The 13,627-nt window shown below is 32.6% G+C and overlaps 1 protein-coding gene across 1 annotated transcript; it reads left to right on the forward strand.

The window, feature by feature from the left end:
* Nucleotides 1-11,653: 11,653 nt before the first annotated feature.
* Nucleotides 11,654-12,606, forward strand: LOC124833969 (uncharacterized). The gene has a single exon (XM_047308547.2). It carries the CDS (start codon nt 11,670-11,672, stop codon nt 12,450-12,452), a length of 783 nt encoding a protein of 260 aa, XP_047164503.1. The 5' UTR covers nt 11,654-11,669; the 3' UTR covers nt 12,453-12,606.
* Nucleotides 12,607-13,627: the final 1,021 nt, after the last annotated feature.

Below are 13,627 nucleotides of genomic sequence, written 5' to 3' on the forward strand. Positions count from 1 at the left end.
TTTCATAAGGTCATTTAGACGTCGGATGACGTGATCCGACGCTTGTACGACGAAAAAAAATAACTTTTCATCTACCTGTCAGACTATACACGTCCGTTAGGAGGGACACCGACGTCTATAATCGAATATAGATGTTGGGGTGGCGGGATCAGACGTCTCCAAGGTAGAAAAAAATGACTTTTCACCTACCTGTCAAGCATTAATACGTCTGTTAAGAGGGGCCCCAACGTCTATAATATTATAGACGTCGGGCCCCCTCCTAAGAAACGTCTATATGCCCACTTATTTACGAAAATGCCACTGGTCAATAATTTATGTTGGTTATTTAGTAATCCAACGTCTACGGGGTGACATTAAAGCTCAATTCTGCACCAATGGTGGTTATGTTTAACTTAGTTCGAGTTGAACCTAAACTATTTGGACTTGATCTAATACTTATCAACTTGAATTGATTTGGTCTCTTCCCAGTTTACCTTCCTATAAGCTTGTCTTGATTTTGTTTAATATAGGTCATTAGGTTCGAGCTAGATTCAACCCGACTTAGTTGTGAACTTAAGTCGACTTTGTGTGACCTTAACCTAACCCAACTCACACTATGTGCATTAGGTTGAGTCAATCTAAAGTTAGACTTGAGTTGACTTCATCCACTTGACTTGGCATGTTTTCATTTCAAATTGACAAGGACCTTTGTCTATTTTATCTTAAGTGGACTTAGGATGACTCAATCCAACTTGAGCGTGAGCTTACTCCTATTGACATGGACTTATGCTGACTAAAACCAATGTGAATACTTAAGCTGACTTAGGCTAATGTGAAGTTGTTTAAACACAACCAAATTTCTCTACTTTAATCTAATTGAGAGATACCTTACTCAAACTAATACAGATCATTCTAAATTCTAACTTGACTCAATTAGAACTGAGCTAAGTTTATTTGACCTAAAGTTTGACCTGACCACCTTGACATACTTATGACATAACCTAACTTTGACTTTAACCCGATCTAATTTGACTATGAATCACTTAACCTAGGTCTAATATAACTTTACTTACTTTGACATGACCTACTATACTAGTCTTAGGATTGACCTATCCTAACGTTGAATAAATTAAACCCAATTTGATATAGTCCTAACTTACTTAGTTTGAGACTTAATATTTGATAACTTTATTGATTTTCATTCAAAATTAAACAATATTATCATATCTAATTTAAATCTCAAATTAAATGGACTTAACTTAAAATTTGAAAAATATAGATAAAGTCATTGAAATAAGTAATATAAATTAAAATAATTATAAATTGAATTTGATGATTTGTTATTCTTTTCCACCCATGATTACCATATAAAATATTAAAGAGTTAATGGTAGTAATGTTTGTAGGAAGTTCACGGGTAAACAGAAGTAAAATTGTGGTTTCTCATTGTATAATTTAAAATAGTTAAACCTCTTTAGTTATCCCTATTTTTGTGGGTTTTTCCCACTTTGATCCCCGTTTTATTAAAATCCCCAATTTAGTCTTAAAAATGTTAATTTGAGTCAATTGGGCTCCTGCTGTTAAATTGATTTAACGAGGTTAAAATTTTTATGAGTTGGGACGTTGACGTGGCCAGTTTTTGCCGTATCACTCTTGCCAGTGCGTATGAAGAGTCTTCTTTCTCCTTCAATGGCATCCAACAATAGCCTCTCATTAGCATCTGGAATCTCCTTTGAATATCTGAAATCAAGTAAAAATGAAAACTACTTTCAAAATGATCATACAATATGTCATCCATATATAGCACTTCACTACTTTCAAAATGTCCAATTTCGTCTACGGAGCAAGAAAAATTTTGCAATTATGGTGGCAGCATTCCACAGGCCCACAAAGATTATATCGACATTATATTAATGTTGAACACTACCACCAGTTTAAGTAAGAAACTAAGAATGAAGTGAATTTGTGAGATGATAATCTAATGAAGAATGTACTTCAGGAGTCCCATAAAGTTGATTTTTTAAGAGTAAAAGGAAAATTCCTTGATGCATAGTGAAGATTTAGATTACTACGTCCAACTTCATTCCCTGACCTGAAAACTTTGTTGTTTATCTTCAAATAAATAGCCTCATCAAGCTGAACTCTGATAACAAGTTCATTAGTCGCCCGATCAAGATCTGCACCAAAATTTCGATTGTACAGATTACCCGACACATGCTTGAAGTGTACCCATATCTCAGCTCAGAACCCAACCTTGCTGCGTCGCAACCGTTTCGATTGTACAAATTACCACGTTGCGGTCACCACCTTGCTGTGTCGCAACCGTGAAGCCACCGTGAGAACACTATTAGTGCCATCATTGCACCGCCACCATCAACGTCACCTTCTTCGCGCATCCACCATCTCGTCGCGCCTCAATGTTTCTGTTGCGTAACTCAAAACCCCATCATCCGCCACCACCTTCAACAACTAGAGAGAACCCAGATTCATGGCTGTGATTCGCACCATCCCGGACCGCCACAACGCCTCCATCTCCTTCCACCATTATTTCTTCTTTTGAAACAATTTCACCACCGTGAAACCATACCACCACGAGTTAGAAAATCAATCAGCCAAGAAATCCAAAATCGCACAACCTCCCTCACCGTCGTTCAAACACCACCAACCAACAAATGTTCAAGCAGCCACCGTGAGTGTTCTCGCACCACCACGATCCAGGAACTTGCAAACAATCAATCCTCTCGCGAACCAGATGCCAAGAACCCTAATAGCAATCCCCTCTACGGTGTTCAACCTCCACCGCAAGTTCTCATGTCATCCAGAAACACACCCCGCAACGAACAACCACCCCTCTGTCGCGACTCAGAAGCGCTTCAGTGCCGCTATCACCAAATCGCGCAGCCACCCTAAATCCCATTTCGAAATCCCTATTAGGGTTTCTGCTGTTGGGGAAGATAACGCTAACGTGACAAGAGTGATGTGAAAAAAACTGACCACGTCAATGTCTCAACTCATAAAAACTTAATCACGTTATGCCAATTTAACAGTAGAGGCCAAATTGACTCAAATAAGCATTTTTTAGGACTAAATTGGAAATTCTAATAAAACAGAAATCGAACTGAGAAAAACTCACAAAGTGGTAACTAAATGTGTTTAACCTTTAAAATTTTATAGTAAATAAATGCATAAGATAACGTGAAAGAAATAAAGTAAAGATATTATTAAAAGTTAAAAAGTTCTTGAAGCCAATCGTACACGTAAAGAGGTAATCTAGGATTCAATTCCAAATGCTTGGAAGAAAGACAAAAAAAAATTATCTAACATCTCATGATAGACTTGGAGAGAGATACACAGAGAAAGAAAAATGTGATAAATAGATTGATGTAATAATTTATAACTTTTTTCTCACTTTTTATATAAATTTCATTACACTCAATTTTTTCCTTTACATTCATATAAATATTCTCATATTTATACTTTTAATTCATAATCACACTTATTTTTTTCATCTACACATTCATTTTTTTTTCTCTTCAATATTCTTCTCCTTATCTCTTTCCTTCATTCTTATCTTCTTTATCCATATTTATTTTCTTTATTTACACTTGTTTTCTTAGTTTATTATATTATCATTTATTTATTTTAATTTTTTTATTTATAATATTTGAACATGGAAGTAGAATATAATTTTTTGGTCAAGTTACTATCATTATTGTTGGTGAGGACGATATAAATTAAACTAATATTAAAATTATAAAAATATTTTAGTGTTAGGTAGTCATGCTAAATTGTTTTAATTAAAAAATTAATTTAAAAAATAGTGATGTGAATTAATATCCATCTAGTATCGACTTTTAAAAGTCTACACTAACAAACTGTGCTATGAGATTATAGAGCTCCATGCAAGTGCGACACAAAATTAATGTTAATAACTATTTTGGATCAACTTTTGTATTGATGCTAAATATCCATTTTCTCATTCTAACTCTCTTTTCGAATTTTAATATTTTGAATTCAATAACTTTATCGTAATTTTATGTTAAAAATATGTCTTACGGTCAGTGTACGTAGAAATTAAATATTATATGATCATACATTTTGACAATGATTTATATAATAAAAATTATTTCTAATTTATACAGTTTATAAAAATTCAAAAAATCAACTACATACTGGCGAGATGAAACAAGCTTATGACAGTAATTTTAACACATTCATGAATGGTAAAAATGTGTTTATACTTTTGAGACATTTTACTTACGGAAACAAACATCTTTATTTATTTCTCAGTCTTTCTTTACATTTTTGAATTTCTACTGATCTTTCATGGGCTCCATAAACATCAGAAAATGCATAAAGTTATAAGGCACTATGTAAAAGTGCTTGACACAAATATTTGTGCAATAATGTGGTGGGATTAAGCTTACAGTAGGAGGCAACAGTGTTTGATGACAATGAATAATGGAATATAGCTATTATAAAAGCCCACTTGCTATGCCCTAGTTTCTTCACCACTATCCACATTCCTCAGAACTTGATGAAAGATGTCTCCCAAAACATGCTAGTCTTACTGATAGCATTTCTTTTGGTTACAAGCTCCCTTTCCATCCTCCCATCCTCTTCACCAGCAAACAATGATGCTAAACCACAACCACATACTCCCAAACCACCACATCATAATAAACCATCACCACATATTGAAAACGGCCATCCCAAACCACCACATCATGGTAAACCACCACCAGACATGGAGGATGCATCACATTAAAGGTAAACCACCACATCATGATCACGACAGTATACCACCACGTCATGGTAAGCCACCGCCTATTGGAACCACAAAGGAGTTGCCACCGAAGGAGCAACAAAGCACAAAAATCCACATCCCAGGCCTGGACATGGTGGTCATAACGTGGAATCAACCAACTTTCGACCAATTGATCCACCAGGTTCCGATTAGCCAAAAGTTTCAAATTGCATCAAAGCTTTAAGATGCTCTACAATAATTGCAATTTGAAACCTAAATTGGCTAGAGTTTGCTACTTTAATGTATAAGTGTTAGTGTCGATGCTGTAAGCATGTGTCATCAAATAAAAATTGGGAGTTTGTACTGATGTAATATAACCATGTGAGATATGACTCTCCCAAGCGTGCTTTTAAAATTTTCAGCTTGTGTATACAAGTAAAGCTTGATGGATGCACCGTGTTTGCCTCTGTTTTGTTTAAAATCAGTTTGGTGTTATATTTCCAAAACAAAACTAGTTATTCAACACAACACTAGTTAAAAATCGCTCGTAGATTACGCTTCGATTTCAGAGAAACCGAAACGTATCAAAACGCGGTGGTAGTTTTGTTATTTTCATCAAACAATATGCCTCGGTTATAAAAGAATCGATGCATAAAAGACATACTGCCTCGGTTAAATAAAAACTCGAAACTAAAACCTCTAATTGTTACACCTAACTCAAACCTTTCAGTTGACACCTTTTTGGTAGCAGAGATACTACCTCAGTTGGATGGGGGAACCGAGGCCTATCCTGCCACAACCTTTGTCATCCCTCTTTCATGCCTGACTTGATTAAGAAGAATAGACATATTGCTTTGCTTAGTCACAGAACCGAGGTAGTATCTCCTACCAGCAACCTACACACCTCTGCCAGAGAACGTTCCTAATTAATGAAAAGTCATATGATACTGCCTCGGTTCATATTACCCAATGTCATAGTGTTTCTGCTTCGAGTAGGCGGTCAATCGATGCCTATAGATATTTTTAAATTTGAAATTTACTGAGTGCTTTAGGCATCGGTTTCACTGAAAACTGGGGTAGTTAGTTGTTATCGTCTCGGTTAAGTGTAGGAACCGAGGTAATAGTGTTTTTACTTAGCCAAATTCACGAAACAATTTTCTTCTCACGCGAACTTTCCTCTTCCTCTGCAAATCTCCTCCATTGTTGTCGCCTGCTCGTCGCGCCTCCCTGCTGCTTCTCGTCGCGTGTTCACCCCTCCGTCGCGTGCTCACCCTTCCTTCGTTGCTCCTTCTTCTTCTTTCTCTCGCGGTCTCCATTTTTTTTTCTGTCGCGTTTCTCTCACTGCATCAAAGGCCGCGCTGACAGAGTTCATCCACCATCGGCACCTCCATTGTCTCAGGCAAAGTGTTGTCCAAGTTGGGTGGCTCTATCAGTTGCACGAACTGTAGGAGCATTCTCTCCAAGCGCTACTTCCGCCATTGTCCCCACCGCACCGCCGCCGCTCCACTGCCTTTGCTGTCGTCCGTCATTCGATTAATATTACATCAATAACAATATATAAATTAATATATTGAGATAAATATCATAACTTTGTTACCCAAAACACAACAAAAATAAAACATAACTTCACTTGAGAAAAATATAACCATAAATAATCAGTTCAATACAACTTATCATTAATATATTTCATTTTAGTATAATTACAAAAAATTACATATAAATCATATTAGTATTGGATCTTCTATTAAATTGACAGGTTTTAAATGTTTTTGGTAAGTCTCACATGTAATTATTATGAATTTTATTATTTAAATTTTTTTTTCTGAGTTTTCTTTTCCATTTTTCTTCTACTAGCGAGCCATGATCAGTCATAGGCTTCATCGCTAAGCCTGCTCCCTATCCGGCCATTTTTCTAAAATTTTATTTATGCTTCTCCCTCATGTCTTTTCCTATCTTCCTCCTTAATCCCATTGATTCTTGTCTTCGCTTACAGCTTCGTGGTCTAGCCCTTACCAAACCTTCGTGGTCTAACCTTAAACCTCATACATCTGCCCACTGATGGTCGGACTAGGTATGGATTATGCGATGTTATTATCAAGTTCAAAGTGAGTTCAACTAATTGCAAAAGTTGTGACTCATTATACAATAATTATGCAATAAGTCAAATTGAACTGATCCCTAAGATGTTGAGTTAACTCGTTTTCTAACTCTATTTATTAGAAATCATTGCTCTCAAGCAATTTCAATTGTAGTATATTGCTATGAAAAATAAAAACAGTGTCACTAATGGTCCAAAAAAGTGAGTGAGTACAAGACTTTGATTTTAGAAAAAAGAAAGACTGAATAGAGAGGTCAACTTGAGGTGTAGGGAGTCCATTTAAAAGAAAAGAAAGAAAAAGATTGGTGAACATCTTTTGGACGTACTTGAAAAAAGTTGCATAAAGAAAAGAGATAATGTGAGTGAAACAATAGATAAGGAATGTCATAAGAAGAGATAAATTTAAAAAATGTAAGATGGGAAAGGAGAAACTACTATTTGGTAGTTACGAAATTAATACTAAAATATAAAATACATTTTTAAGACAAAAGTAAGATCATTTTTTCTTTACTAAGTTTTCCGTCTTTTCCCCCAAAACAATAATTTAAAAAAGAAAACTTCTTTAAAGTAATATAAGAAAAAATTGTCTATACACGTAGACTTGTTTTAAAATATATAAACTTAATTAATAGGTTATTCAGTTAAAATAAATTCAAGAAATTAGCTTTTGAAATAGCTTGTTACTTAAAGTTATTTTCTTATATTCAAATCTAGAATTAATTTTGAAATTAAATTTTAAAAGTAATGCTTCGTGGGAGTTACTGGTAAACAGAGTTAAAATTGTGGTTCTCGGTAATTTAAAATATTATAGTAAATAAAGGCATAAGAATTCTAACGTGAAAAAAATAAAGTAAAGATATTATTAAGAATAAAAAAGTTGTTGAAGCCAATCGTACGTAAAGAGGTAATTAAAAATGTAAAGCTGTATTTTTAACACATCTTCATGAATGGAAAAGATGTGTTTATACTTTGGAGACGTTTTACTTACGCAAACAAAAATCTTTATTTATTTCTCTCTTTCTTTATATTTTTTAATTTCTACCAGTCTTTGATGGGCTCCATAAACATCATAACACTATTACATAATTGAGATACTAACACGGTGAATACGCTTCAGTTTACAGAAAACCAAAATATATGAAAACGCAATGATATTTTGCAATTTCAACGAACTTATACGCTTCGGTTCAAGGAAAACCGAGACATAAAGTCCCTATTACTTTAGTTAAATAACCAACAGAAGTGTAATGTTATGTCATTTCCCACCTGCAACTAACTCTTAAAGTGACGACTTTTTAAAAAGGCTTAATATCATTGTTGGTCTCTATTTTTGTCAACTTTGTTTGTTAGATGTGAGACTCATTTTTTTCGAATGTTCAATGTAGTACCTAATTGTGTAATTTATGTTCAATTTGGTCATTTTTGCTAACAAGGTTTAAGTCGTTAACGACAAAATGTCCACAGCACCAATCAGTGAATTACATGGTAGTTATTGAATGATGTGACTAGGACCAGCGTTGACTAAGGATGGTCGTGCCAATGAAAGCTTGACATGTGGCAACCCCTTTCTTCGCAAAAAATTATGGTTTCAGATTTGCATTTGTAGATTTGTGAACATCATTTGAACGTACTTGAAGAAAGTTGCATAAAGGAAAGAGATAATGTGAGTGAAACAATTGAGATGCAATGTAGAGATAAATTTAAAAAATGTAAGATGTGGATAGGAGAAACTACTATTTGGGTAGTTACAAATGAATACTAAAATGTAAAATACATTTTTAAAACAAAAGAAAGATATTTTTTCTTCACTCAGTTTTCCGCCTCTTCCCCAAAACAATAATTTAGAACAAGAAAACTTTTCTAAGTAATGTAAAATATTTTATCTAATTTTTTTTTTTAATTTACCAAATAGATTATTTACTCATTCAGTTCAAATAAATTAAAAAAAAAAAGCTTTTGAAATAGCTTGTTATTTAAATTTATTTTCTTATATTTAAATTTAAAATTAATTTTAAAAATAAAATTCTCTTTGTAATTTTTATATATAGAGAGCATAATTTTATTCAAAAATCTTTATTGGACAAGCTTACTCAATCCAATAAGGATTTATGTAGTTAACTCAGTTCGAGTTAAACCTAAACTATTTTGGTTTGATCTAATATTTATGAATTTGAATTGATTTTGTCTCTTTCCAATTTATCTTAATATAAGCATGTCTTGATTTTGTTTAATATAGCCGATTAGGTTCGATCAAAATTCAAATTGACTTAGTTATGAACTTGAGTCGATTTTGTGTGACATTAACCTAACCTAACTCACACTATGTGCACTAGGTTGACTTCATCCACTTGGCTTGACATGTTTTCATTTCAAACTAACATGGACCTTTCTATCTTAAGTGGACTTAGGATGACTCAATCCAACATGAGCATGAACTTACTCCTGTTGGCATGGACTTATGCTTACTAAAACCAATGTGAATCTCTCTAAGACAATGAGCATACTTAAGTTGATTTAGGCTAATGTGAATTTGTTTAAACACAACAAAATTTATCTATTTTAATCGAATTGAGAGATACCTTACTCAAATTAGTACAAATCAATCCAAATTCTAACTTGACTCACTTAGAATAGACTCAAATTAGTTTGACTAATTAGATTTGACCTGACCAACTTAGACATGCTTATCACACAACATAACTTGACTTTGATCTGATCTTATTTGAGTGTGAAACACCTACTCGACTAGTCTTAGGATTGGCCTTTCCTCACCTTGCATAATTTGGACCCAATTTGATATAGTCCAAACTTACTTAAGTTTGAGACTTAATATTTGATAACTTTATTGATTTTGATACAAAATTAAAAATATTATCTGATATCTAATTTAAATCTATAATTAAATGGCCTTAACTTAAAATTTGAAAAATATAAACATAAATTTTGAGATAAAGTCATTAAAATAAATTTAAGGTAATATAAAATAAAATAATTATAAATTGAATTTAATGATTTGTTATTTTTTTTCCACCCTTAATTACCATATAAAATATTAAAGAGCTAATGGAAGTAATGTTTCGCGGGAGTTCAGTGGTAAACAGAAGTAAACTTTTGGTTTCTGTGGATAATTTAAAATATTATAGTAAATAAAGGCATAAGAATTCCAACGTGAAAGAAATAAACTAAAGATATGATTAAAAATTAAAAAGTTCTTGAAGCCAATCGTACACGTAAAGAGGTAATCTAGGATTCATTTGTTTTGGTAGGGATTGTGTAGGACCAAGAGACATACTTTTTATGACGTGACTTTTTGCTTTTTAATGCCTGAGTCATGTGCTCCGCTCGTCTAGATAGTCTGAATTGATCGCTTTCGGTCTGGACTGTTCGTTTGTCGACTGCTATGACGCTCTGACGCTCAAGTTATATAGGAGCAGTTTAATGAACTATTTATCACAGCTGAATATTTTAGTCTCGTAGAGTATGAGTCGAACGTAAGTAGAACGCTTTGACCTTATATGTATAAGTGTCTTATGGATCTTAAACCAACACATATCCAATAAAAGAAAAACAGACTTACCTTTAGATTCGGTTGGTTATTGATAAATAACTTATCAATGTCTTTAATCAGATATCTTTAATTATTTTATCGTCTGCTGAACTATTGGTCCAATAATAACTTAAACGTTGGTCCAATTATGGGCCAACATTTGTTGTAGCGGTTGGACCGAACGACATTGAGTGGATGGACTGAAGAGCCCATATTGCATACCATACAATTTCCAAATGCTTTGTTAAAGGAAGAAAGACAAAAATTGTTGATCTAACATCTCATGATAAATTTGGAGAGAGGTATATACAAAAAAAGAAAAATGAGTGATAAATAGATTGATAATAATTTATAATATTTTTTTTCACTTTTTATATAAATTTAATGATTTAATCCTTCAAATAATTCTTATTTTTGGTAAAAAAATTTAAATAAGTTTTGAGTTTCTATTTTTTAAAAATTGAAACAATTAACTTCTTGTCCTAACACTGTTAAAAACAAAAATCGTATTAAATTGTTTTAATTAAAAAATTAATTTAAGATGTGAATTAATATCCATTTAGTATCGACTTTCAAAACTCTACGCTAACAAACTATGGTACGTGATTATAGAACTCCATGAAAAGTGCGACACAAAATTAATGTTAATAACTATTTTGGATCAACTTTTGTATTGATGCTAAATATCCATTTTCTCATTCTAACTCTCTTTTCGAATTTTAATATTCCGAATTCAAATATGTTAGTGTTGTTAAGCATGTAAACTATTCTGAAATTCAATAACTTTATCGTAATTTTAACTTAAAAATATGTCTTACGGTCAGTGTTAAAATTAATATTATATGATCATACATTTTGACAATGATTTATATAATAAAAATTATTTCTAATTTATACAGTTTATAAAAATTCAAAAATCAACTACATACTGGCGAGATGAAACGAGATCATGACAGTAATTTTAACACATTCATGAATGGAAAAAATTGGTTTATACTTTTGAGACATTTTACTTACGCAAACAAACATCTTTATTTATTTCTCTGTCTTTATTTATATTTTTTAATTTCTACTTATCTTTCATGGGCTCCATAAACATCAGAAAATGCATAAAGTTATAAGGCACTATGTAAAAGTGCTTGACACAAATATTTGTGCAATAATGTGGTGGGATTAAGCTTACGTAGGAGGAAACAGTGTTTGATGACAGTGAATAATGGAATATAACCATTATAAAAGGCCACTTGCTATGCCCTAGTTTCTTCACCACTATCCACATTCCTCAGAACTTGATGAAAGATGTCTCCCAAAAACATGCTAGTCTTACTGATAGCATTTCTTTTGGTTACAAGCTCCCTTGCCATCCTTCCATCCTCTTCACCAGCAAACAATGATTCTAAACCACAACCACATACTCCCAAACCACCAAATCATAATAAACCATCACCACATTTTGAAAACAGTCATCCCAATCCACATCATGGTAAACCACCACCACCACACATGGAAGATGCATCACATAAAGGTAAACCATCACACATAAAAGATACATCGTACGATGGTCGTTTACCACCGGATTATAATGCTAAACCACCATATCAGGGTGGTGATCCAATACATTCTGATGGTAAACCACACACAGAACCACCACATCATGGTAAGCCACAGCCCATGGGAACCACAAAGGAGTTGCCACCGAAGGAGCAACAGGGCACAGGAAATCAACATCCAGAGCCTGGACATGATGGTCATAATGGTAAACCATCACATGATGATGATAGTAAACCATCACATCATAATGATAAACCACCACACATAAAAGATACATTGTTTGATGGTCGTTTACCACCGGATCGTAGTATTAAACCACCAAGTGGTGATCCAACACATCGTGATGGTAAACCACCACACACGGAACCACGACATCATGGTAAGCCACCGCCCATTGGAACCACACAGGAGTTGCCACCGAAGGAGCAACAAAGCACAAAAAATCCACATCCTCCGAGGAGTCCTGGACATGGTGGTCATAACGTGGAATCAACCAACTTTCGACCAATTGATCCACCAGGTTCCGATTAGCCAAAAGTTTCAAATTGCATCAAAGCTTTAAGATGCTCTACAATAATTGCAATTTGAAACCTAAATTGGCTAGAGTTTGCTACTTTAATGTATAAGTATTAGTGTCGATGCTGTAAGCATGTGTCATCAAATAAAAATTGGGAGTTTGTACTGATGTAATATAACCATCAAATACACGTAAAGCTTGATGGATGCACCGTGTTTGCCTCTGTTTTGTTTAAAATCAGTCTGGTATTTTATTTCCAAAACAAAACTAGTTATTTAACACATAAGTTAAAGGATTAAATTCATAAGTATATAAAATAATACTGAGGGAAATATCATAACTTTCTTACCCAAAACACAATAAATACAACATAACTTGAAAACATATAACCATAAATAATCAGTTCAATACAACTAGTTATTAATATATTTCGCTTTAGTATAATTAAAAAAATTACATACAAATATTTTTATTTCGTTGATTTTGTTTGAACTCATTAATGATAAATGTTATTTATCATTAATTTTTTTAATTACATGTATGTTTATTACATAAAAAAATTTAATTAATATTTTTATTTCTATATTAAAGAATTCAATTGTTTTTTAATATTTATTTTTGAGGTTTGTTTAAAATCATATAATATTAGATTTTTCACTGTTAAATCGATACGTTTTAAACGTTATTTGGTAGATGTTACATGTAATTATTTTGAATTTTATCTTCTTTTTTTTTATCTTTTTTTCTTTCTGTTTTCTTTTTCATTTTTTTGCCAGTAGCGAGCTACCATGATCAGTCATAGTCGTCACCCTTCTCCTTCTTGATTTCGCTTACGAGCTTGGTCTAGCTCTTATCAAACCTCAACCCAAAATAAAAATAATTCAATTCCATTATTTTTTATAGGTTGAAGGTAGATTAACTTATAATTTTTTTATTCTTTTGTTTGATTCACTAATATTTTTAAGTAAGATTTCTAGAAATGATTTGGTTGCTTTTTTGTGAGAAAGGACTTCTTGTTTAAGAGGAATAAAAAATTTCTAAAAAATATCTGACATTTAAGTTAAGAAAGTTAGAATCTATAAATAAAAGTGATTATAAAATAAGTATGTTTTAAAATGTTAGTTTTATTTATAGAATTAAGATAAGTCATAAACCTATGTTTTTATTAAAATAATATTTATTTTTAAAA

Source organism: Vigna umbellata, chromosome 3 (assembly GCF_029865625.1).
Source record: "Vigna umbellata cultivar VRB3 chromosome 3, Vumbellata_1.0, whole genome shotgun sequence".
Taxonomy (NCBI): Eukaryota; Viridiplantae; Streptophyta; class Magnoliopsida; order Fabales; family Fabaceae; genus Vigna; species Vigna umbellata.

What these genes read in the sequence shown, in the direction of transcription:
- LOC124833969 (XM_047308547.2), top strand. Translation starts at nt 11,670, where the DNA reads ATGTCTCCCAAAAACATGCTAGTCTTACTGATAGCATTTCTTTTGGTT.